This window comes from Triturus cristatus, chromosome 10 (genome assembly GCF_964204655.1).
Source record: "Triturus cristatus chromosome 10, aTriCri1.1, whole genome shotgun sequence".
Taxonomy (NCBI): Eukaryota; Metazoa; Chordata; class Amphibia; order Caudata; family Salamandridae; genus Triturus; species Triturus cristatus.
In genome coordinates, this window is record NC_140593.1 from 1,026,520,913 (window position 1) to 1,026,547,947 (window position 27,035).

A 27,035-nucleotide genomic window follows, 5' to 3' on the forward strand; every position below is an offset into this window, starting at 1 on the left:
GGGGAGGGAGACTGCAGAGAGAAGAGGGGTTCAGTTCGACAAACAGCCAGGTTGTTACTGTTAACCGTTTTCAATGCTTGAGCGGGTTGGACCAAAATGACTGACAGGAGGTGGGTGCCGTCTTAGGGTCAATAGAAGACCCCGTATCAATGGATAAGATGGGCTTTCCCGCCGTCTGCACGGAACCCCGAAAAGAGGTGGGTGGGTTAACCCCGGAACCCCCGGGGAACCAAGACCTGTTGGCTAGAGGTCTAAATGTATGTGTACCAGGGCTGGAGGTAGAAATTCCTGTAGTCTGTACACCCCTGGGAGAGGAGGGAGATTCATCAGGTAATCCTGTGTTAGATAAGGAGACTTTCAACATTGTCTCCTCCCAACAGGGTAGTAACTGTACGAACCTGGGGACAGGTATCCATGCCTCATCTGGTTGTTATATTGTAAATTGGAATATTGCTGGAATTAGATCGAAAGCAGATAGTTTGGGGTGGTTGGAATTTTTAGATCTTTTTGACATTATCTGTTTACAGGAAACTTGGTGTACTGATTTCAAAGGCTATAGTGGTTTTAATTCATATCAGCTTCCCGCTATTGGCTCGGTATCGGCAAGAGCTAAGGGGGGCTTACTTGTCTTGATCTCAGTTAAAGCCCCTTTGTCGGTCATTAAATATGTTCAAGTCGGGGCTTATTCCCAGATTTTATGGCTGCATATAAGTGGAGGTAGGAACATTCTTTTAATTAATTTTTATAATAATGTTATTACCGATTCCAGGGATCAGCCGGTTAAAGATCTTTCAAAGGCACTGGAAGACTTTTTCAAGGACTCCAATGAAGTCTTTGACATGTTCTTCGCAGGGGATTTCAATATTACTACCTGTCCTTTCTCAGAGGTCAATGTTTGCGGATTGGTGGACGCTCATGAGGACGGGATTCTCCATTTTCAACACAATTACTATGGAGACGCCCTAAATAACTTCCTTGCCTCATATAACATGTATATCATGGCCAATGAGAAAAACGCAAAGGGGGATATTTGTCCTACCTTCATAGGCCGGGGAACGAATTCAGTAATAGATTTTATTTGTATTTCCCCGGGTCTTGAGGCCTGGATTACGGCCCCAAAAGTAATAGATATTCAACTTAGTGACCATAACTGCCTGGTAGTAAAGGCTAAGTTGTGGGAAAAGGATGATGTTAGTATCTCGGGTCGCACTGTTAATAGTATTGAGGCTGAGCGCCCCAATGGCACAAGACTCAGATGGAAGGGGGATAAGGCAGACATTATGTCTGATTTTATTATACCCAGTTGCCTGGTAGATATTATCGCGATCCTAGAAGATAATTTAGGTACCTTTTGCTCTATTGAGCATTTTATTAGTATTAACGCGGCCATCAACCTAAAACTTACAGGCACATGTAAACATAAGGAGGATCGACCGCGGGGTTGGTTCAACTCAACTTGCACCTTGGCCTTGAGGGAGCTGAAATCTGCTCTATCAGTTAAACCTAGAGATAAGGGTCTGGTTGTAGATTTAAGAGCCAGATACAAAGAAACCCTTAAAAATAGGAAAATGGAACTCCGGCAGGAGGCATGGGACAATCTGACTAAGGCAGCTGAATTGAATAACTGTTCCCTGTTCTGGAATACTGTCAATTCTCCATTTCTTAAAGATGACAAAATTCCGGAATTAACTTCCAATGTCATGCAGGCAGAGTGGATCTCGCATTTTTCTAAAATTTTCCAGTCAGATGGTGCATCTAAAGTTCCAGGGAATCGATGGCCGCATATCCCATTAAATTTTACGGTACAAGAGGTTTTAGATAGTATACGGGACAGTAAAGGGGGGAAAGCACAAGGCCCAGATGGGGTCCCAATTGATGTGTATAAATTGGTCCCAGAAATATGGGGGCCTCTGCTTACCAATATTTTTAATGCAGCTGTCAGTAACGAGATGCCCCCGACCTGGGAAGAATCCATCCTAATCCCAATTTTCAAGAAAGGCAATCGTGGGGAAGCCAAGAATTATCAACCAATCTCCCTGCTGGATTCTTCTGTAAAAGTTATAAGCCGAGTGCTCCTGGTGAGATTGGAGGAATGGGCAGAGGAAAATGGTATTTTAGCCGAGAGCCAGTTTGGTTTTAGGAAGGGTCGTGGTACGATCGAGCAATGTTTAAATTTAGAACTGCTCGTCGGTAAATACACTTTGGCTAAGACCGGCACTATTTACCTCTGCTTTGCGGATCTAAGTAGTGCCTTCGATCTGGTGGACCACGGCATTCTCTGGGAAAAGTTGTTAGAAATGGGGGCCCCGGAGGGTATTGTCTTCTTTTTAGCCCGCCTATATACCAAATTAAGAGCATGTGTCCGTTTTGGCCCACAAGGTGAATGTACACCCATGTTTAAGATTGGGCGTGGAATACGCCAGGGTTGTGTGCTAGCCCCATTGCTTTTTATACTTTTTATTAATGAGATTGATTCCTTTCTTAAATCTTTGGCAGTGAATGCTCCCAAAATCAATAACGAATATGTCCCCGTGTTACTTTATGCGGATGACGCTGTTTTAATTTTACGTACACCATACGGTCTTCAACAGCTGCTGGATGGTTTTATGCAATTCATTAAAAGCAGAAAGTTAGTTTTAAACAAATCTAAAACTTATGTTATGGAATGTGGCCGTAGGCTTGGAAAGAAACAGCCCTCCTTTTTTATAGAGGGTCAAAAGGTTCAGGCTGTTGATAACTTTTCATATTTGGGGGTTACCTTTTCAAATAAAAACACCTGGGTAAATGAACATAAGAATGTACGGTCTAAAATGGCCAGGAGCGCTTTTGGAATTTTTACTATGGCAACTAAATTGGGAGACAGGCGGGTAAACGACATGCTGAAAATTTTCCAATCACGGTGTGTCTCAATCGCCTTGTACGGAGCCGGTATATGGGGCTATGCCCCGGCAGGATCTCTTCAGGTCGAGGAGAACGAATTTCTGAAGAAACTTTTGTGCCTGCCAAGCTCTGTTTCTAATGCCTTAGTGCATAATGAATTGGGTATTTACCATCTTTCCGATTTGATTCTCCTTAGACCCTTGATCCTATGGCGCTCCATTTGGATTAAAGAAGAGACTTCTTTGTGTAGAGCTATCATTTCTGACTGTCTTACTTTGGACTACTTTACAAGGATCGCATGGTTGAAGTATGTTATTGATAACTTCCGGGAGATCTTCAACATCAATATTATTGTGGATCACCATGGGGCAGATGTGTTGTCTAAATCTGATCTTAAGCAGTGTCTCTTATACCAGGCCGCCATTAAGAGACACCAGAACAGCTCCAATCTTTCATCTTATATTTTCTATCATGATTTAAATGAAGTTGTGGGCTTTCAACCATATCTGTCTCAAGTAACCTGGAAGGCACATCGGTTTGTGTTGACTAGACTTAGAATGGGAGTTGTCCACAACCTTGTTGCCTTCCCCTCTTTGAACTTACACCCAGTCGGTCCATGTCCATGTGATAACTCTACTCCCCAAAGCACTGTGCACTTTCTTCTGCTTTGCCAGTTGTATAAACATCTCCGGATAGCCTATCTGAAACCCTTGTTTTTAAAATTTGGGGTCAGAACAATACGTGACTGTATGTGTTTACTTTTTAACTTACATCATCCGGTAGTGTGTTTTTATACGGCTACTTTTCTTCTTAAATCTATTAATGTTAGGAAAAGTATGCTTTTTTAACTATTTTATGTTGATGAATTTTTCTGCCTCTGTATATTTTAATAATGTTGTCTTTTAATGATGTGCTTTTATGAACTTGTTCTATGTTCGAATAAAGCCTTATGAAATGAAATGAATGACATTAAACTGAAACTGGGTCACGTGCATGAGATGATACAAAGTCTGCGTAATGCACTCTCTATCTGTCTTTACCGCACACACTCTCCTCCCAGGGACTGCTCTCCTGACCTTCTTCCAGTGACCCTTCATTTGACACGCCTATTCCTGAACAGCCCAACAAGCAAGTCAACCTCGATGCTTTTGAGTGTTTCCTAAACAAATGACCTTTGAACACACTTTCTTACCACATTCTCTACAGTTTAATGCCTAAGATCAATCTGCCCAAACAAGAAATGTCACCTCCTCTAAAAGCAGTGTCCTATCTCCTAAACATCTCATTAAACCTGCCCTCTCGGACTGTAGCTCTGCAGGTTCCAATACAACATCCATATCTGCCTTCATCCAAGACAGTGAAAGTTGATGCTACTGCACTCAGAAAAGGCTTTTCTGCTCATCCTCCATACCAGTATCTAACCACTAGCCATTAACATCCTCCAATTTTCTAGAACAGATGGTGAGTTGCCTTTATGCCGTACGAGTGCCTTAAATGTAAAATGATTGACTCAATAAGCTCTTGCTCTTTCTAGTGTCTAACTGTGGAGATTACAAACATGACCACCTAAACTGCTTTTGCTGAATATCTTATACCGTACACCGGGCAGCAAAGAAAGATCCATTGACATTTCCCTTGCTTATAATGGTGATCCACTCATCTACACATGTAATCTGTATTTTTTGGGGAGACTGCAAGCTCCATTAGAGAAAAATAAAAAGATGCCACAGATCCTTCCACGAGTCCTTCCTATCAGAAAATAACCTACTAAAACATTGCACCTTCCCTAAAAAACCATAAAGTTATTTTCTTAAAGTTGATTTTCGTAAAGAAACACCACACAAACCTCTCCTCTTGCCGATTTGATCAGTCAGACCACTTTCTTCATTCCTTTCAATATAATGAACTTAAAAACAAAGCACACTCCCCATGCGAAACCAGAGGTGGAAATTGTAAAATGTAGAGATGTCAAATAAACTGACAACAAGCATTGCAGACTGAGACAAAAGACAAAGCTAGTACAGCACACCGTTAACAGTTACTAATAATCCAAATACAGTATTGGATAAGTCACACATAAATCAATGTTATAATACAGAGGTCGACACCAGTTCATACGAGCAATCTAGTGAGGTGTCTGGCATACAATGATTAATCCAAAACGGTCATCTGTTGATTTGTCAAGTTCTTTTTATTGTTTGTCTTAAACAGTTTTCCGAGCGTACAGACTTGCCAACACGTGTTTCGTCTATCTTAGACTTTATCAAGGCGAATTGGGAAAAGCGTTGCAGTGTAGTCCAATGCAAATAAATCAAAAGTCGATATCCATTTGTTAATATTCAAAGACCAATATCGTATAGATAACAGTAAAGTCCTAATGAAAAAATAACGAATCCAAATGGGTCTTTCGAAAGTGTTCGTACTCATGTTCAGCCCAATGGGTATGAAGTCCAATACGATATCCCGTAAACAATTATGAACGATCCCAGATAACGTCTTTATGAAAATAAATAAGCTGCTGAGTCTGAGTCCACAAGTGTAAAAACAACAGCAAAACAGTCAATTCAATATGGAGGCATGTCCATGATAAGGATGCCACCTCGAACAACCAAATATTTATCAAACGAAGTCACGCGTGTTGCAGCTACCAGTGCTCCCGAAGCATTGCAGACTGCCCTGGCTATACTGGGCCTAGATAGGCATGCACGTGAAAAAGCTAAAACAAATAGTTGTACCGTATATGTATGCAACCCGTCTCTTTTAGTCCATCCTTTGTCTGGGCCATGTGTTTTATTACCAAAGACCTCAGTGCTGCTGTTTTTAGTATTCCCCATATATGCTGTACTGGTGCCAAGCAGTACCATAAGCTTGGGTAATAGAAAATAAAGTTCAGATGGGAGGCACAGACAGACGTAGGTTTCACAATGACATGGCACCAATAGTCTGCACCATTTGAGCAGGACTGTGTTTGCAGCAGGGAGATATAATGAGGCACAGTCTATCACATGTTCTTGTTTGACATATGCCTCAGCCATCTTTTTCATGACTCAGTCAGCCGCTGACTAAAAGAGAAAGAGTCACTGGGAACACCTACTTCTTCATTCGTGAAATCAGGTCCCAGTATATGTAATATGGATAACATGTTTAGAATCAAACAAACAAGAGAGGGCTCAGCCCGTAGAGAGCCTTACAAACAATATTTTCACATTCTGTGCCAGTTTTTTTCTTTTTGGATGGAGCACCCATGATAAACATATTATTTATATGCATGTGATTTTCAAGCTCCTCAAGCTTATAATTTTTCTCCTGGTCATGCAACTGTAGAGGCTCGATTAATAAGGTGTTCGCTGCCCGCCATTAATCACATTTATGTACTGATTGTTCATTGTTATCAGTGTTTATTCTCTTGATATGCAACCTTTACGGTGCCCTTGAAATACTCTACATTGCTGAGAAATTATACTTGATCTAAGGGTGTACAACAACCTTTGACTACGGAATACCTGTATCTGATTTTTTTTTTAATACAATAAAGAAGTGTGGGAAAAAAAGAGTGTTTGCCTTAAACTCTCAGCTCAGTGTTCTACTGCAATACCCCATGTTTCTGACTCAGGTCAGTATAAGGCATCATTTTATTATTATGATATTTCTCAGAAATTTGAATGTTTTTGTGAACATTATGGGTAGCTGAGAAATAACAAAGTTCAGGTTTTCATAATGATACAATCTGAAAACACCTGAATGATTAGGTCACTTCACAATGCCAGCTAAACTTACCATTACTTCCTGTGCTCCTTCTTGCTTCACTTGGGCACTCTTTTTTTTCTTAGATGTTGAGTTGTCTTTTGGAACTTCGCATTCTGGAGTGGGTCTTTTCTTACTATTTTTCATTGTGCATTTGTCAGCCTCTATTGTATTCTTCCTCAAAGTTCCTTCTTCACTATCCAAAGCACTGTCTAACTTTTTCTTTTTTTTCTTTTTAGTGATGTTGTGTTCAACAAATCCGCATTCCTCCTCTTCAGTCCTATTTTCAGACAGGTCAGACTGGATTATTTCCTCTTTCTTTTTTCGTTTCCTCTTCTTCTTTTTCTTGGTTTTGTCATTGTGGTCTTCTTCACTATCCCTCTCAATAGTCTCCGGCAATGTACTGATTAGAACATTTTCCTGAGTAGCAGAGACTCTTTTTTTCTTTTTGAGCATGGAACTTGTATTAGCACTCTCCATTTCCAATTCCTCTTGGTCTACTTCTTCTGTGAGGTGTAAAATTAGTTTGTCTTTTTTTTTCTTCCTTTTCTTTTTAAAACGTTCAGATTCTGCATTTTCATCGTTAGGCACCAAACAGTTCTGATCTAGATTGTCATTGCCCAGTTCCTCATTTTCTGCAGAGATAAGTGCGCCAGTTAGGTTTTCGTTCTTGAACTTCAATTTTTTCTTCTTTTTCTTTTTTTTAACCGGAGACTCTGCAACATGTTCTTCCTCTGGATCAGGGACTATTTCCTCTGCCAAACAGTGCTTTCTTTTGCGTTTAACCAAACCTTCGTTTTCTACTTCAGTGAGTGATTGCGTCTCCGAAGCAGGCTCATTTTCTGCTTCATGAGCTTTCTTTTTCTTTTTTTTCTTTTTCTTCTGAATCGGCTCTTCGTAAGTGACTGAGTTTGTTTCCTTTTTAGTAATAATTCTGTAAAAAAATAAACACACACATTTTGTCTCCGCAAATGAAGGTGATGCTGTGGAGCAACATACTTTACTTAAATTCCCATAGGCAAACATGTTTTCAGACAAACAAATATTTTCAAAACATGAAACATTTATGTCTCATGGTACTGGAATGTACTTTTCTTGAATTACAACATGGATTTTTGTTTGTTTAGCTATTTATGTTAAGTAAAAAACTAATGTTTGTGCTCCGCTTTGAAAGTATATTAATACCTATTAAAGATTTATAAAGTGCCCGACTGTCAGAAGCTTCTTAGTGCTTGCTGAGCAACACAGAGTACAATAAGTAAAGACAGGTACTTACTGGGTGAACAGCTAGTCTTGAGGAGTATGTAACTTGAGAATTTGGGTAAGTGGATGGAAATGTGTTCCATAGTGTTGCCACCAGAATCATGAATGCATAAACCTTAGTGTACATCTTACAGGACTGCTGTATCGTGACAATTTCCTGTCTTGGAAAACAAAGAGAGCAGGAAGATTGCTAGCACTCTAAGCAGTTTAACAAAAGGTGTCTATATAACTCAGCCAGAGACGTTTTAAGGCATGGGTAAAGTGGGTTCTTCACCCCAGGCTTCCAGAGGGCCCCCTGATAGAGCCAGCTCTGTCCTGCAGACTATCTTGCTCTGATGAATTTGAATGATTCTTAAACATAGATGGTTTTAAATCGTGTTGTCCTTTTAAATTTATTTTTAATCCAGGTATCGTGTGGGACTTTATTACAGATATTTTGCAGAGAAATGTTGTGTTTATGTTTTTAAACACCACGCAACGTCCATAAAAAAGTTTCTTTTAGATTAAAAAAGGACAACACATACAAGCAATGGGAGAGGGTCACAGAGATTATCTACAGTATTAATAGTGAGCTGCTGATGTGTTACAATATTGAAACCCATGTTACTATCCCTGTGTATTGTATGGAAACACATTTAGAATTTGGACCAGTGTGTTTGTCAGTGTGTCAGGGACCTGGCCCAAGAGGACCTGCGAGAGCTCAAACTGGGTCAATTCAAAACTGTCCCACACAGGAGCTCCCAAAACATGATTAGCCCAAGGCCCCAAAACCCTTAAGACGTCCCTGAACTCAGAACATTAAATACCCGACAAAGTAAAGCTGCTCGACCACTGGTTATGCATTCTCAAGCCACAAAGCGTGTGTGACCAGGCTGACACATTTGCAGCCCCTTTCCTTGGAATATGAGGCAGTGTGATACTTCTGCAACAAAGGTCCACTGAATGACAGTGTGTGCCAAATGTATGGAGCCCTGCCCTGTGCAGTCTTTCTTGCCTGTCAAGAACCCCACTGTCAGGACCTTATTGCATTCACAAAGGCCCTGTACACTCCTGGAGTACCCTGCACATGATACCCAACTGCATTCCTGATGTGCTGCAGTATCGATTGTCAAGCTGCTTCCATCTGGCAAGGAAATGGTTTGCAAAATGAAGTGATGTGGCCTCAAACACTGCCCTTTATCCTGCAGTCAAATGCAGCCCTGCTGTGCCGCTCATCCAGAAAAGCCTTCTGGGCGAGGCCTATCTATAAAGGGAAACCCCTATTGATCCCAAGTGCCATAGGGAGGCTCGCCCATTCCCAAGTGCCAAACTGAGGCCTGCCCATTTTCGAAATGAAGCAACAGACATTTTGGGATATTCCTGTCTATAAAGGGAGGCCCCACCCTGTTTCCATCTGCCAGTTGAGACTCTCAGCCAGCAGTAGGATCTCTGCTTTGATGCACCAGCGTTTTCCAGATTTTCACACATCATCTTCTACAGAGTCTTTAGAGAAGAGACAGTTCAAGGTTTTGTTTCATGAGCTCTAGAGAGCTGTAAGTTCATCTTTTAGTTTACTATTGTGGCCAACTTAAACTGAACTGGAGGGCCAGCCATGCACTTTAATAGGCAATCTTGCGCAGTTTGAAGTTACATCTTCTTGGGATATCATCAGAATTTTGAACTCAAGTAATTCTTGTCAGAAATTGGTGTTAGAGACAATATTACACTGTCTTAAGTTAAAACATTATTTGAGATATTCTCTGGTATTTCAATCTGAACAACTCATGTCAGCAATTAGTGCTTACACTAACTTAAGTAGTAGACCCAGGACAAACAATAACTGCATTACCAGCGTTACTCCAGGGAAGGAACTGGTACATCCTGAGCTCTTGTTGCTGCTTCTTGACCACATCTTTTTTTATTTGACTTTCCAGAGATAAATACACAGTCTTGCTACAGACTCTTCTCAGCTCAGAGTCCTTTATTCCTCTCCCATCTCATTTCTGTCAACCTTGCTACACTAAAAATCACACTTTCCATCTCCGTAGTAGGCCTGGAAATCTCAGGATCATATGTAAAATTTACTTATCTTCCGCCAAGAACAGTTAGGCAACTTATCTGCCAAGTCATTGTCTAACCATATGTCAACAGGTTCTACTCCTTAAAGTTCTCTTCCTAACCCCCTCATCTTGTTATGGTTGTCTACGGTTCTCGTTCATGGCTACAACAACTAGGTAAGGGTGGCATCAGCTACCATTCTGCTCCTGTGTAGGTATCCCTGCTTACTGCCATTGCCTGCCCTATATCTTTCCTTGACTGAAAGCGACAATTTTTGAGTCCATTTGTGTTGCTCCATGTTTTGCTGTTCATCAGCAGAGGTAGATGCTGATGACTGGACAGCACCCAAACTGAACCCACAACTTTCATGATGGTGGTTACTGCTCCTCTCATCACAGTCTAGAAGCTATAGTAGCAGCATCATTACAGCTCCAGAGCATGGGCCTATGTACTTGTTGCTGTGTAAAGACTGCTTATGGCTCTTCTTCTAAAGGTTAATACAGTTCCCCATAACTAAGCCCCTTGGTGACCTCTGTATGCATACAGCGTGTGTGTTGTGTATGTTTGACTGTAACAAAGTAAACTGTGTTGTCTATCTGGGATACGGTGCACATCGGTCAACAAGATGGTTGTCTCACTGTAGACTCCTTTTGTTCATGATGGAAATGATATTCTTCAATTCCTAGGGCTTAGCAACTATTCCAACAAGCATTGGCCTAGCCAATAGGTCTCACCTTTGGGACCTTATAAGTGTTTAGCCATGCAACAGTAAATGTTGTTGCACCAAGGATATTGTGCTGCATCACTAAATACTTATAATGTCCCAAAAGCAAGACCTATTGGCTATGCCAATGCTTGTTTGTTGAGTGGCTACCGGGCCCCTGTGGAACGTATAAAGGAATCCTTCGGAAAATCAGGAGTTGAAAAGCAAATCTATGCGTCTGGTCCTGAAGAAGGGAGTTGTGTGACGCTTTGCTTATTGGTGACAGGACATGGCTAAAAAGGCATACTTGACAAGGATGCTATAGTTGGCTCTCTCCTGAGATAGGAGGGTGAGCTGACCATTTGTGCAGGGGGTACTGATGCAGCAATCCAGGATGTCGGGTGACATATTAATATTAATATAATATGAATATAAAAAAATGGGGACAACGGACGCAGATGATAAAATGGGAAAGTAAGTGAAAGCGAGAGAGAAAGATGGGTAGATAGGAAAATGAAGTGAAGGAAGGGTAAAAGAAAGGTCGGAATGCTGATAATAAAGGATGAAAAGATGGACGGGAGGTGAAAAGATGGATTGTGGCTGGATGGCTGAAAGGATGAATTAAAAGGTGAGAGTGTGAATAGATGGACAAAAGGATCAACTAATGGTTAGATGGATTTCTTGAAGGATGGCTAATTAGATGGATGGGTTCATGTCTGGATTGATGCATGCATAAATGAATGAACAGAGGGTTGGGTGGAATGGCCCGTGGATTGATGGAATGGGAAGCGATTGAATGATGGATGAATGGATGGATGAAAAATGAATGAGTGAGAATAGAAAGGTGAAACGGTGGATCTCAGCAGATCGATGAAAGGATAGATGCTCGGATAAGAGTCAATGATGCTTTTAGGGAGGGTTAGGCTCACTTGCTTTGCTTGCAGGTGCTACCCCTTGAACGCAACCACGCATCGTAACTGTGGTCTCTTTTAACGTGATGCAAGCAGCTACTCAAATAGCATGCCGTTTGTCTGTTTGAAGCTGTATCGGTGTGGAAACCTTTCACACCATTTGCGCTGCCAAGGCAAGACCTTAAAATGAGCCTCACTTCTTGGATGGAAGGGGTCCTCCCGTCACCTTTCTCTGTTGCTCACTATTGCTTGACAACTTTCATCATCTGTCTGCCTTTGTCTGGATCAAGTTAACAGAATACTTTGCATGTCCTTGGACTCCCTGCTTTAGAAGACCACAAACACTAGACACACAAAAGAAAATTGCACTCCTCCCTGGCTGAGAGAAGACTTTGATTTTTGAACAACGGCCTGGCTAACTGAAGATCAAAATACAGAATGACTGAAGGAACCGAGAGTGACCAGGAGCCTGAGATCCCTGCCGCCACAGTTAGCCTGGAAACAAGGTGCTGCAAAGACAAGACAAACACCACATGGTTTAAGAAGCTGTAGAGATACTTACTTTAAATTCCACAGGTGAAATTGCGCCTTTCCCAGGCGCAAAGATGCCATTAAGGAAGTTCTGTATTTTCACAGCACCAATTTAGGGTCCAGTAATTTTTAGATGGAGTTAGCCGTCCTGATTCTGCGAAGGCCTGAAGCGCCGCTGTAGTTCTTTTGGTTCAGTAAGACTCACTGCTTGAAGTTGCTGTTGATGCTTAACCCTAAACTCCATTTCCTTGAAGTAACTGATAATGTTTTCGGGTCCAGTGGGAGTCACCCTCATTGGAGAATCGTAGCTATGACCAATTATTTGATAACCTTGGATAACGGAGTACTACCACTACACCAATAGGGAAATATTAGGACAACAAGAGGCCTTAGTCGTCTCTGAGATCGTGGCCTGAGTTTCCGCTTGTCACTTGGTATCAGACCTCTGATCACCACTGAAATGAGCAACAAGACCCTTAGCACCCTGAAACACTACCATTTGACTTTCCACGGGTGAGACCCTTGTTTGGAGGTGTGTGTTTGAGACCAGACACTTTGTAGAATTATTTTTAACTGGAAACTCAAGCTGGGGATTCAGTCCCAGATGTTATCCAGTGTTACAGAGATCCAAAGATCATTGAAACAGAGAGTCAAATATATCATAGCAAAGCTAATTAACTGCATACTTTTTGTCTTTCATCTCTGTCCAACTGACTTTGGGCCTGATTCCGAGTTTGGCAGTTCGTGGAAAACAAACCCAGGATGGCGCAGCGATGGCAGTGCACCGCGGCAGTACGACCGCAGTATTCTGAGTTTAGCGGTTGGACTGCCATTGGCCCCCACAGCCGCCAGGGGCCCGTGATCCCTTGGCAGTGGCATGGCGGTCTGGCCCAGCAAAATGCGGGCAGTGCCACTGCCGCACCGCGAAGCATACTCAGAGTTTCCTCACCGCCACAGTTTTCATGGCAGTGACCCTGCCATGAAAACTGTGGCAGTGAGGAAACTAAGGGGGTCAAACAGTGGTCCCTGGTGCATCAGGGCCATGGGGATACATGCAGGGGGCACATGGTGTGCCCCCCTGTATGCATGCACCCCCAGTTCCTGCATGGCATGGACTTAATGGTCCATGCCATGCAGGAACTTGCTTTGGCGTTTCAATTGCAGTGCCTTTTTTAAGGCTAACCGCCTGGGACCGCCAAATCACCGCCCGCCAGACAAGGAGAAAACTCCTAATCTGGTGGGCAGTCTCAGTATGGCTTTGGCTGTGTTGCAGCAGGGCACTGGCGTTGTGGCCCGCTGCCACTCCGCCAAAGTCGTAATCAGGCCCTTAGACCTTATTGATAAACATTTTAGTGAAGCTTACCCAAGCACCACCCCAAAACCCAGTTGATAGTGCAACCACTGAAGTCTCTGCTCGGCGATGGATAATTGGAGATTGCAATCCTTGGTAATGTACAGCAGTAAACTATGATGTGGAGATTTCAGCCTGTGTCACTTCAGGATCCGATTTTTTATAGCATCACAATATCAGAACTCGATCTGTTAATGTTGACTAGCCTGGGCTCCTGACCATGTCAAACATGATCTTTAATCTAGGAGCATTTTTCTCCAGGCAGCAGGTTCTCTTTTTCTGGTCAGTGAGCTCAGAAAGTTGCTACGGATGCTGACCTGCCTGAGATCTTTGTTTTTAAGAAGGCCCATTGCTCGTTTTTCCAGAATTCTTAGCTTGAACACATCCATTTGTTATTTAAACGCAATCAGACCCATGGACATTTTGGGAAGTACTATATAATCCAGCTTGTTCCCTCTACCTTGGCCAAAAGAACTGGGTACCTCTCCAATTCAGGTAAAAAGCAGACAAGAGGGAAGAGGCCTTCGAACTCAATCTTTAATTTATGACATTTGTAATTTTTGTCTCACATCTCATTTTCATTTCATGAATCAAGTCTCAGTAGAATGATTCCGGACAAAATTACAATTTGGGTTAGCAAAGCTTATAAGAAATTATAATGAGACTGTGAGGATCCATTTCAGCCAGTCTTGGTGGCTATGGCACCAGAATACAGTAAATAAAATATTGTCAGACAGAAATAGTGTTCTAAATATTGTGTGCAAAAATAGCATCACATTCAAGTTAATAATAGAAAATATACACTCAATAAGGCATCCTCTTCCATTAAGAATGGCCTCCTTGTTTTGAAGAGTCCAACGGGATTCCAAATTTGGGGCTCAGACTTGTTGTTCCTGTTAGCCAACCCACTTCTTTTGTAGTTAATTTTGTCTTGTAGGGAGGACAGTAGTGTTGCCTTTTTCTTCCCTGCTTTCTCTTTGTGATTACACGTGATATGTTTATCAACAATATTTAGGACACAATATTCATGTCAGATTATATTTTTACTAACAATATTGTGACATAAAAGCATCTTAGCACATAGGTATGGGGAGGGTGACCCTCAGAGTGACACTGATTGAGACAACTTTGGTGCTATACATTTGAAAGCGTTTGCCCCAGCACTGGTCCTTAATGATTTTCAGACATTTTGTTGCAGGAGTTCCACCGATGATCACTTTCTACCAGCGATAGTTCTGCAGTGATATTTAAGAGCTTCCCTCCATCATTTCCCTATTAGTGTTTGTATGGTTTTTTGCTGCTCTTCCACATTCTCCTTGAAATTGAGTGGATTTTATTGTTTTTGTTTTTGGGAGACCGTGACACAGATGCGAAGTTTTGTGTCCTCTATCCACCTTTTTAGGTCGAGCCTAGCGCAGCGCTGCTCTAGGAGATGACCTTTAGAAATTGGTCCGCTCTTTTCAAGCACTCATGCTTGTGGTGGCATCCACCTTGCGGGAGCGAGCAGCGGTGCGCGGGGGCCATCTGTTTTCAATTAGCGTGGCCGCGCACGCTTGTTGACATTTCTCTACTCTCACTCCCCTGCCTGTGAATCCATGAGGCATTGCATCCCCTGCCACTCCCCCTTGTTTCTAATTTCAGCCCTAGCGCTGTAATAGTGACATTGTCTTCTACCACAACAATCTGTTTCTTTACCCTGCTTCAATATATTTTTCTGTGGAGCATGGGCTAAGCTTAGATCGGTTCCTCTCCATTAGTGTCCGTCCACTGCTCGTGCTGTGATTGAGGTGCTGTTTATTCGCTCTCCCTATCTGTGGCGCTTCTTTCTCCCTCCCACCCCTTCTCTGTGCTGCTGCCCTCTCCGACTCCCCCTTGACCGCTGTGCTAATTCCCCGAACTCACGGTCGTAGTTTGCCGTACCCCAACTCCCCCTTACTTGATTGTCTGTCACACTCGAAAAAATGCAGTATCACGACGCCAGTGCTTGCTGCATTCTTAGCGCTTTCCTCCCTAACTTTTAGCCATGCTATACAGCCACCTTGCTGTACAGTATGGCTAGAAAGACATGCTTGTCTTCGTACGGTTCTATTCCTTCCGTACTTACCTAAGCTCGTCACCTTTTAAAGTAGGTGAACGTAAGAACCGAGTGCATTAGTCATAAATTGTTTGCTTGGCTCACCGCAGCGTTTGGAGCATTTGAGCAGTTATTCTAGATCTATAATGAGGAAGTTGTGCTTGTTTGTTCAGCTTGGTGGCTTACAGTCCACGGTAATGCCATATCTATTGTTGGTTCTTACATCTGAGACAGACATTTCTTCACGTTTGTAATAAATGCTAAGCCCGAAACTCCCTGCCGTCTGAGCGGTAGCTTGCATGTTGTCATGGAATGTTTTTGCCAGTTTCGGCTCCCGAAGAAGTGGACAGTTAATTAGTAACTCCTGGTGTTCGGATGGGATCGATAAACTCTTCGCTGTCTCAGCATGGATGGGCTTTTGCGAGTTTCCCAACCTTTCTTTGACAACTGGCTGCTCACCAGCGAAGCGGGTCGTGCTCTCAAATTGTGATCTTTGGCATGTGAAGGAGCAGGCCTACTCCTCTGTCGTACTTCCTTAAAGATTTAATTGCTGTTACTGCCTTTCTGATGCTTTTCATCTACAGTGCCCAATTGTTGGGATCACAGCTTGTAGAGAGAGGTGAGGCTCTAAACGTTCGCTCTTCATTTAAGAGCGGCTGTTTTCGGACGTTCATTCGGGTCAAATAAGTGAAAGCTCCACGCTTTTTAACTCTTGCATCCTGCGTGGCATGCTGGGTACATTTGGTACTGCACTCCAAGATTATAAACTCTTGTCTTGGTTATTTGCCAGTGATCCTCAAAGGGGGCACTTCGTCTGGATGAACGATCGCCGTCTTTGGTTGGTGTGGATCCGCTGTTCTCCATTGCCAACATGCCCCTTTCAAATGCTTTTCCTCTGTATGTTGTTTTCTTGGCCATGCCATTATTTTAGGCCAGCAGTTATTAGATATATGCCTTTTCTAAGTGCAAGTAGACGTAGTTAATAGTCGGAACTGAACTTTACATTTGCTCTATTATACGAGATGCGCTGAATGAGTGCCTGATGATTGCCAGGGGTGCCGCTAGATGTGATTTTTAAAGGGATGCATATGAGGAGCCACAAAAAACTGGCATACTAGCTATAAAGGGGATCATGATGTGTGTGTATTTATCAGCTGAAAGCTCAAGCCAGACTGGCTCAGCTCGAGTACCTCTTGGGCCCTCTAGACAAGGGTTTATGTGGTTTCTGTCACACACACACAAACACACACACACACACACCGCTCTGTTTAAATTTTATTTTTAAACTTTAATAATGAGCGCGGTGCCCGCTTCAGGGACACCACACTCTGCAATACGATAGGTATTGGATTTTGCAAAACCTTCAACTATTGGTATCGTAAATGACGATGCCTTTTAAATTTTTATAAAATGCATTGCCATTTACAATGCCAATAGCTCAAAAACCCGCAATTGCAGGCCTATTGCATTGTAAATGATTGTATTGACTGGCTTGTAGTTGCAAGCCTCCCTGTGTGATTCTGGGACTACAAATCCCAGAATGCAAAGGGGGAATTGGTGAAAGTCAGCCCTGGTTGGTGTTGTCACACATATTATGGGTCACGTATTACCTTATCAACTCATCTCTCCCACCTGACACTTTCCTTCTCCCACAAACTCTCTCTCTTCCTTTCCATTTTCCTCTATCTTTCTCTCTTCCTGTCTTCCCCTTCCCGTTAATTGACTCTTTTTCTCTCACTAAATTTTCTCCCACCAGTCTGTGTCTCACTTTGTTCCCCTACGACCACTTGCATTTCCAATATGCCCACTATCATGATGAGAGTGGCCAGGCCATCTGTTTTCTTTTTCTGGGACTTTTTACTTTTCGCATCATTACTGTGGACTGCAACTCCCAGCATGCGCTGTTGGCAAAATACCCGGATTCCTGAATCTCTGTATCTTGGCTTACATGCATTATACACCTGCCTCTCTCATTCTTTATAATGTGTGTGATCGAACCACCTGCCTCCCTTCTCGCTTACAGCTTTCTCTCCGCCATATCTCTGACTCCATCGCCCCTACTTTTATTGGTCACTGTGCAGCACCCTCCAAAGCTTCTCTTGCCCTCGCTCCAAGCTTTCTTCCTCATGCAGCTTTTTTCTCCCTCTAATTATCCTGTTGCCCTTTTCCATATTTCTCTCGCTCCCACTTCTCCCTCTGACTTCGCTTCCCTCTCTCTCCTTCTGTCTCACCACTTGTTTCCTTAACTTTCGTAAGTTTCTTTTCTGCTCTCCCACCCTGGACCCTCCCACACATCTCCTTTCTCTCTCTTTTTTTTTCTAGCTCACCCACCTGCCTCCCTCCATTATAAACTTCTCCCACTTCCCTCCCCCAGCATTCTGTCCCACCTCTCCCATATGCAGTGGTGTCATGCAAAATGATGGGTTACCTGTAGAGTGTGGCGAGGGCCCCCAAGACTCATGTATCTTGGAGATTTATTAGTCCCTAGGCTAAACTGTTTTAGGGACCGAAGGTTTTCCACCCCTTGGCCCCCCCCCATGCGGGTGTTGTAGGCAACTCCGTTACACCACTGCAACAATTTTTTCTCTCACCTTTTGGTCTCCCCAAATTCATCCCTCTCACTGTCCCACCTTTTACACCCATCTCTGTCTCTCAGACCTGCCGCTCCAATAAATGTTTCCGGAGGCAAGCATTTATTCCTGAATCAGACTGCATGACCCAGTATGGAGTAATTGTATAGCTCTTCAATCCCTGGCGGCGCAGCACCCAAGATAATGTGCTGCATGGCTAAACACTTATAAGGTCCCAAAGGCGAGACCTATTGGCTATGCTAATGCTTATTTCATCTTTGTGTGCTCCAGTTTTTTCCCCCTTAATGGACAGTGTCCCCGGATTCCTTCTCCTTACAGGGGTTTCCCCCACGCAGCTGCCCCCTGGCACTGCAGCATTCTACATTTTATCGCCTGCTACGTTTGTAGTTGGTGCAGTGCAGACAGCAAAATGTTCTACGCAGAGATGCACACGGCAGAAAGACCGTATACCGTCCCTAAGCTATCTTCACTGTCTCTGATGCTGTGCAGACTTACGCCAGTAACTAGAGAGGCAGGCTGTCAGTGTTCCCAAAACCAGACAAGAATACCACACTGAGTGCCTCCACTCATCTGCCATTGATATGTTCACCAAACTCCAGGTAGCAGTTTCAGCATAATGTTTGGATAGCGTGGTCCTCTTTGGTTCATCTTGGCCAGGATAGATTTAGACCATGAAGGTTGACTGCTTGCAATCTAAGCCACTTATTTAATGTCATTAGAATTATGTTATTGGGGTTTATAAAGCACAACGGGTCATAGTAGCCAACAAAGTCAGTCAAGAGGAATATTTTCCTAAATGTGAGATGTTGATCAGTGGCTCTGAGTAGACAGAGTAAACAAGGAAGAGCATAGCCTACAGTGGCAGCAATACAGCTAAAGGCACAATACCTGCAACAGGATTTTTGAAGGCTGAAATCTTTAGATTCATCTCAGATGCTGATTGAAGGGAAAGGAGATATTTGTGAAATCTGAAGAGCAGATCCCAAGTTGCTGATCGCTCAATGAATTAGATATATAGCTTTGAATGAGATTCTACTCTCAACGGGGAGTCATTGAAGAGAACATCTCTAAGGAGTAATGTGTGTCCTCCTTTCCAGGCTAAAAATCAGATGCCCGGCTACATTTTGGAGTGATTGCAATTTAGCAATCAGATATCTGGGATCACCAAGTAAAAGTACATTGCAGTAACTGATCCTTTGGATATTATATAATTGAGCAACTAATCTGCGACTGTTCAAAGTCAGATATGGAAAGATTTGTTTCAAAACTTTGAATTGAGCAAAGCAGGAGAAAATGGTTACTGGTTTGGGAGGAATTTGAGAGTTTGTGATCTAAAAGGAACAGGCCTTAAAAATTCCTAAAAATGTTACTAGACCTGCAGGTCTAGTGACTAAAATTATCTACTCAACCTAATTATAATGCGCTTGACCCATAAACTGGTTTCAAATTATGTGATCCTGGACAAGTATTTTAATTTACTGAGACACCATTTTCTTCATTATCACACAGAAGAGCACCTTCAAATAAACAAGTTCAGCATGTCTGCTGTACAGAAAACTTGTTTGATTTAACAGACTAAACGATTTCTTCATATATAATACAAATCTAGCCACATATAGGATACACATGACCGCTGACTTGCCTCAGTTCATTAATCGCATTGTCATCAGTGCAGGTATGTTCCTGAACTCATGTTTAAAAACAGTCACTTTCAATAAATACATAACTAAAGCATAAAGTAGCAGCACATTGTTATTTGCAATCAGCAGATTTTATATTGAAATGCCCAAAGAATTTCCCAGTGACGTGTTTTTTTTTTTTTGGGGCATATTTTTATTGCCATTTTGTAAATAACAAAACATGGTACTATCAATAAAATACAGTGGTGCATACATGTGGTTTCTTTGCAGTACGTATCAATTGCACGACAGATATTTTACCCCAGATAAGTCCCACAGTGCCTTCCACCGGCAGAAAACAGAGGTCATACATATAATTTTGTGGTAGTTTCATCAATCACTGACATCCACCGATAAGTCCATACGTGGGGGTTTACAAATATGCCCACGGTAAGTGTTCCACCCGCCCCATATCCAGGTCCATTTCTTGGGGCATCCCCTGTGGATATAGACCGACTTTTCAATCACCATTATATTGTCCATATTGCGACACCATTGGGGAAGGGTAGGGGCCTGTCGGGACCCCCAACATTGAGTTATGTTTTGCTTCACCAGTGTTATACCGAGTGTCACCTATTCCTAAGTCATGTGATTGAGATCTGTGGGCTCCCAAATGTTAAGAATGCATCTCTTTGGTTCTGGTAGAACCGTAACTTCCGTGACTTGCGAGATTGTGCACATAACTGCCCCCCAGTACCTTGCGATCTTCGGACATTGCCAGATTGTATGCAGGAATGTGCCTGGTTCGCCACACTGACGGAGGCAGAGTGGTGTTTTCAACCTGCCTATTTTATGCAAGAGCGTGCGCGTATAGTATGTACGATGCAGAATTTTTAATTGCATTGGCTTAATTTTAGAAGATATCGCCACCTCTTGGGGGGACGCAAGCGCCTCCTGCCAGTCTGTGTCGTCCAAATCGCCTAGCTCCGATTCCCACCTGGCCTTTAGGGCAGTTGTAGTGTCAGGTTGATTGTTTATTATTTTTCGATAGGTGTGGGAAATTGCCTTTTTTGTCAGATGGTCAGTCAGGAGTCTATCCTCCAACGGCGACGCCTCTGCAAGTTGTGTGCCTCGTGCAATCTTAGTGACATGTGGTTTTAAAACTATATAGTGTACAATGTCTGGAAATCGAGTTTCTGCAAATATTTGTCATTTGCACATTACTAAGTGTTGTGATTTTGTTTTGCTCCTATGTAAATATTTGCTTGCATCACACTTCTGAATTACTAAAAAAAAATATTTCATAATTGTTGATATATTTTGAAATAACTGTACTATTCATTTACAAGCTGTTTAAATATTGTATTACAAAACAAAATTGACATTTTACAGCATTTTGTTTGACAATTATTGTCAAATAATTCACTTGACACAAAGCACTAACTATAGTAAGAGAAAGATAATTAAAAAACATTTTCCAGGAACAGATGAGCAACAATTAGTAAAAAGACAAACTGATGTTTGATCTCTGTCTTTGAACAGATAGCAAATGTGCCAAGACAAAAACAAGATTTAAAGGCATCTTTATTGCTCATTTACTTTCTGGAGGAACAGTACACCTGTTCCTTCCAGTTTAAATTAACTCACCATCAAGGTCGAGTAAATGCTAAAAATAGCTCGACCTGATAAAATTTCACTTGACATTGCGAGTGGATTTTTCAAGGCCTGAGGAACCAAGAAACCAAGGGCCAGATTATGACTTTGGCGGTCCGACAGCGGGCTGCCACGCCAGTGCCCCGCTGCCACACAGCCAAAGCAATCCTGAGACCGCCCTCCAGATTACAAGATTTCTCGTTGTCTGGAGGGCGGGTGGTGCTCCCATTGTGGTGCCTATTGGAAAGGCACCGCAATGGGAGTGCCAAAGGCTGTTTATGCACTCCATGGACTCTGCAGTCCATGCCGTGCAGGAAAGGGGTGCATGCAGAAAGGGGGGCTCAACACGTGCACCCCTGCATGCATCCCCGTGCACAGGGGGCTCTGTAGAGCTCCCTTTGTTTCCCCAGCACCAGCCTTTTCATGGTGGGGAAATTCGTAATATGATTGGTAGTGCTGCAGCTCAGGTACGCAAAAGTAGCAATGAGTCTTCCTCTAAAACAGGCAGTTCTTTACAAGTTAATTCATGCCACATATGTTTCTGTTGTTTAATGATGATTTTCATTTACTTGCACACACAGTATATCAACATATGTTAACCTTATAAATGTTTTACCAGTGTTCAAATTCTGAAATATTATGTAAAAGCCTTTTCTTGTGCCTTTTAGCCTCCATAGTCTGTGTACCTCTTTCATGTCTGGCGGACACTATGATAACCTGCCCGTTAAACCTCAATAGCTGATTGACAAAGGATGGCCTAGTCCTTGAGACATAATGAGAGGTATGAAAGAGTTAGAGGGTGGACAGTTTTATCAAATAAGTAAAAATTGAAATGTTTTTTACCTTTTAATAAAATGTTAGGCATTTTCATTTGTTTACGCATGTGAGGTTTACTTGTGTAAAGTCTCTCTAATTTTCACTGTAAATCCCCTGCATTTAGTATGGTCTAGATTATTGTAAAATAAAGTACTGCAATATATAGTTCTTTCTGTTTTTTACTTCTCAGACCAAAATGGGGACTCTATCTAAGTTGGCTTTGTTGAATCTTTGGCTGGTCTGAGGTATTTTCCATGCATGTCCAATATTAAGAACGATGCTCACAGGAGGGTTGGTGCTCAAGAAGCAATCCCACACCTTACGCCGTTAAGGCATGATCCACATGTTCACACACAGCATCCACTCAAGCCAAGGCAGGCCTCAAGAAATGTACTCGCCCACTCACTATGGTGAATCAGATTTTATCATGTCGAGCTATATTTAGGACCCACTTGCCTGTTCTGGCGAGTTGACAAAGAATCGGTGCTCGGTTCAGTCAGAAAGTGAAGTAGCAAAAAGTATGCCTTTAAATCTTGTTTTTATCTTGACCCCTTTGCTGTGTTTAGTTTACAATAACTTTTCTCTCTCTGACTGCAGTTCTAGGATTTTGTAAAACGAACTGTCTGACCTGCTGTACAAAGTGTGAAACGAAAGGCTGTAGGGTATCAGATTTTTCCTAACACACATTTAAATATCTAATTAGTCAACTGAACAAGTATATTTCAGAAGTTATCAAAGCCCATTTTTAGTACTTCTGTGTGATGAACACAATATTTAAATAGGATGAAAAACAAACCGGAACACTTTAATTGGTGATGTGAAAATGCTAAATGTTTTCTGAAACCCAATTTTCACAGATTATTGTTAATACACCATATAGCTTTTACAGTAAAGCTGCAAGGTAGAGGGAAGATTTTTGGTCATTTCTTGATCATTTACTGTCTGCACATCATGGCAAGTCAGGGATCATGTGTACCCTATATGTGGGCTACATTCCTATTATACATGGAGTAAACGTTTAGTCCATTTAACCAAACTAAAGAGTTTTATTTTGTACAACAGAAATGCTGAACTCACATATTTGAAAGTGCAATCACATGAGAGAATGAAGAAAAGGGTGACTCTGAAAAATAAAATATTTGCCAATGATCACACAATTTGAGACCAGTTTATAAGTCAAGACCATTACAGTTAGGTGAGTAGATTTTTCAAGTTACTCGGCCTGCAGATATAGTACATGTGTATATTTTTTAATTGCAGGGGCTAAGCTGGATATTAAAAAATACAGCACCTCGTCTTCGCAACACTGATATAATAACAAGTTGACGTTCTTTTATGAAGACTCCAGTGATCCTAATCATTAAACCATTAACACGTAAAGCTAAGTATTACATTACATAAATATTGTTAGCCAGACCAGACCTAACGTCATGCAAAATGCACATAGCCTGGAACCCATAACAAATCTTGTGTTCCAAAAAACATAAAATGAGCCCTGACATAAGTACAGGTTAGTTTGGCCAAAGAATAGCTCCTGAACCCCTTTATTTGATCTCATTTACTATGGTTGGAACACCTATTGCAGCTACAAGATTGACATAAGTTTAGAAACATTGCCCAATGGATATCTACTAAGTGCACGATTTTGTAAACAAAAATGTGTTATAGTACAGTTCACTCCATAAACTGCAAGCCCTATTGGGATTTTTGAATTACAACGGACATACTTGCCGCACTACACAAAAGTTTGAAGCCCCTATAAAAATTAATTTCACCTACACTTTCAGAAGCAGACTAGAAGGAAAAGTACATGAGCTGTTAAAAGCATTGCAGGCATAAAGGTTAGCAGCTTAATACCTATAGGCTAGGGATAAAAATGTGCTTTATGAATGAATGTGGTCCCTAGAACTACAGGATATACTACACAATATGTTCTTCATAATGAAGGACAGAAGACATATTCTATTACATACAAATCACCTCTACACTCTAGGGCAAAAGAGAAAAACAGTAGAAAACTATTACAACATTCCAGACAGCCATTGTTAAAGAAAAAGAAACAGTGCAGGGAAAGGAGTATTGGGGCTTTCCTATACCTATATTGAAAGCTACTATCAGAGCATGCATTCCTAATTCTAAAGCCTTTTCCCTTCTTGCAGTGGGCTTTGATGTGAAGCACAATTTGAAAATGAGCTATACTGAGGCATTAGAAACTTTTGCTACACCAACAGACATTTCCACACACTTATCAGATATTTAATTAGAAGCCTACCCTGCTGTCTTTTACCTAGATGGGAAGAACAAGGGTATGCCGTTGCTAATGGCGGCAACAGGGTGGGAGGGGGGGGGGAGAAGAAATGTTTTATTCCAGGTGTCAAAAAGAGAGGAGGACAGATGGGGAGTATCTCCTTTAGGTGCAAGGGCCCTCACACACCTCAAGGGGTGTCATGCTTCATCATCGGGCAGCTCCTCGTTGGGCCGAAGCTACAATGTCCAATGAGACCAGCGAGGGGGCTCTTTGCAGGAGGTCTTTTCTTATTACCGATGTGAGATGGGCGAGGTGGTGGAGCGTGTGTTAAGGAGTGGTATCAGTAGAGGTGGAGAAGGGTGTGTGCAAGATAAAAATAGCTACAGGAATCCCACAGGGCTCTTTATTGGCAGGGTTCCTTTGCTATAGTAAAAACAAGAGACTACAAAGTCATAGCGAGAGAAGGATATTATAGGTCTCTCTAGCTCAGATTAGTGTATGTGGGATTAAAAGGGTCAACATGTTTCATGCCTTTTATAGTCCGAGGGATCTTAGTAATTTGTAAGGACCAGGGGATCCTTGTCTACTCATGTGGGGAGGGTCTAGGTGTGTGTCTGTGTGGGCCCGTACACTAGAATTTGAACTTTTGGCATCCTATAATGTATATAGAAATACAATGTACCTTCTGAATACACCTGGAGGGGGAAACAAATAATGACACGATTAAATAATCAAGGAATCTTTGATGTCAAAGCCTAGGTGCGTGATATTTGGCTGGAGAACGTTGCAGATTACTCAGAAAACAGTAAATCATATGGGTGATAAAAAATGTACTAGAGGTTATAAAATCAAGAAGCTTCATTTAAAAATACAAAGAAACACATTTGATAGTCACTCATGCAGTTGATCTTATCAGTTTGAATAAGGTAATGATGGGGCCAGTAAGTTAGTGTATCACTTAGTCTGAGGCTCTACCTCGAGGGCAGTGGTGGTATACCATCGCAGGTGAGCCTCAGCGCATGCTCCCCTGCTATCATGCCATATTGATTGCAAAACAATGGCATGTGGACTTCACAATGACTTACCCAGTGGAGAGGGATACTTGCCCCTGTCATTATGAGTAGGGGGGCACACATTGGCGTGAACAGGAGCCTGCAAGGAAAAGTACAGTTAGGGATGGTGGTCGCCGATGATTATGCAAAGTGGAGTCAGGTGAGGTCAGAAGATGCCTTTCTCTTCCCTATTTTCTGTAACACCACTTGTCTGATGGCCAGCTGATTAGCCACGGAACCGGTAACCTGGACTAACAGATCCGGTTCTCGGTGCAAGAATAGTTAGGCAGGCGGGGGACCTGATGAAGGCCATGATCGAAAGAAGCCATGTGGTAGCGGTCTGTGGGAGCTCAGGGAGAGACGAGAGCACTGGGCCACGGGGGACTCTCTAGCGAGGCTCGCTCGCCGGAAGGGGAATGCAGGCCGTGGGTTCCGGCGGGATTCTTAAAGCGAGAAGGTGCTGGCAGCTTGTACACAGCCGCACCACATACTACCACACTCTAGGTGCCAACTTATGACTTGCCGGTGGGTAGATCCAGCTAATACTCACATCAGTAAGTGCTCCGTATAGTAGGAAGCCTACTCTGTGGCCAGCCATCACAGAATGTAATGGAGTCTCAATTGGACGGGTTTTTTACTTCATCGGGGAGGACGTGATTTAAACAGCTAGAGCAGGGATGGGGTTCTGAAAGTGGTCCACAATTAGGCGCCATGTTGTGATTCTATATATGGGCACCATCTTGGAGTGGTGTCGGGTGAAGTTGGTTGGTACGGGAGAGTTCAGAATTCAAGAAACTGGAAATAAACAAGAATAAATAAGTGAAACAGGGACAAAATGAGGCATAGGCTTCCCCATTGGGCCATTAATATGTGTGCATCACGTTGGTTAGATGGTTTATGGGCCCTATGGGCATGTCCTGCATGGCAGTGCTCAAGAGACTAGAGCAAACATGAGGTCACATGTGAATCAATCGAATAGTTAGTAGTTTGAAGTGCCAGGAGATGTGGGGGGGGGCCAATACCCTTATTAGATATCACTTGTAGAGTGGGCATCTACAGTAGTGCTCAATCAGTTGGTTGGGTTAGTTGAATGCTTGTATAGGTAGCTAATTGGGAGAGGAACATCTCATTCCTTGGTGGGCTATTAGGAGTTACGTATACATGGGAGGCTGAGCTCAGCTAAGCTGGTACGAGGCTGATGGAGGTAGCCAATTTCGAGTGGAACATCTCATCCTAGATAGAAAGGGAGGGATTAGGGATACATGGTAAGCTAAGCCGGATAGCAGGGAGTCATGCGCTGGGTAGGGGTGTGTGTTCATGTGCTGATATCAGTATACCATTGGGGCAGAAATCAAGAGTAACAAATAAGAGGTAACAAATCATGTTACTGTGATACCTCTACCCGCGGTATGTCATCGTTGAGCCCCGTGCAGTGTGTCGCGAGACGGTAGACCCATCGTTGTTCTTTATAAAAAAAAAAAAAGGCATCCTTGGTTATGTGTGCATGGGCATCAAATATTGTCCAGTGTATGTCTTCTGGCGTGTGTCCCATTTCTGTGTAA

General features: G+C 42.5%; 1 protein-coding gene across 2 annotated transcripts in view; it reads right to left on the bottom strand.

Moving 5' to 3' along the window:
• KNOP1 (lysine rich nucleolar protein 1) overlaps positions 1–27,035 on the bottom strand; it is a 123,571-nt gene that overhangs the window by 90,105 nt on the left and 6,431 nt on the right. For both annotated transcript variants that reach the window (XM_085629070.1, XM_085629068.1), the window contains exon 2: positions 6,658–7,558. In XM_085629070.1, the coding sequence (XP_085485196.1) occupies positions 6,658–7,558 (901 nt within the window). The remainder of the gene's footprint in view (positions 1–6,657; positions 7,559–27,035) is intronic.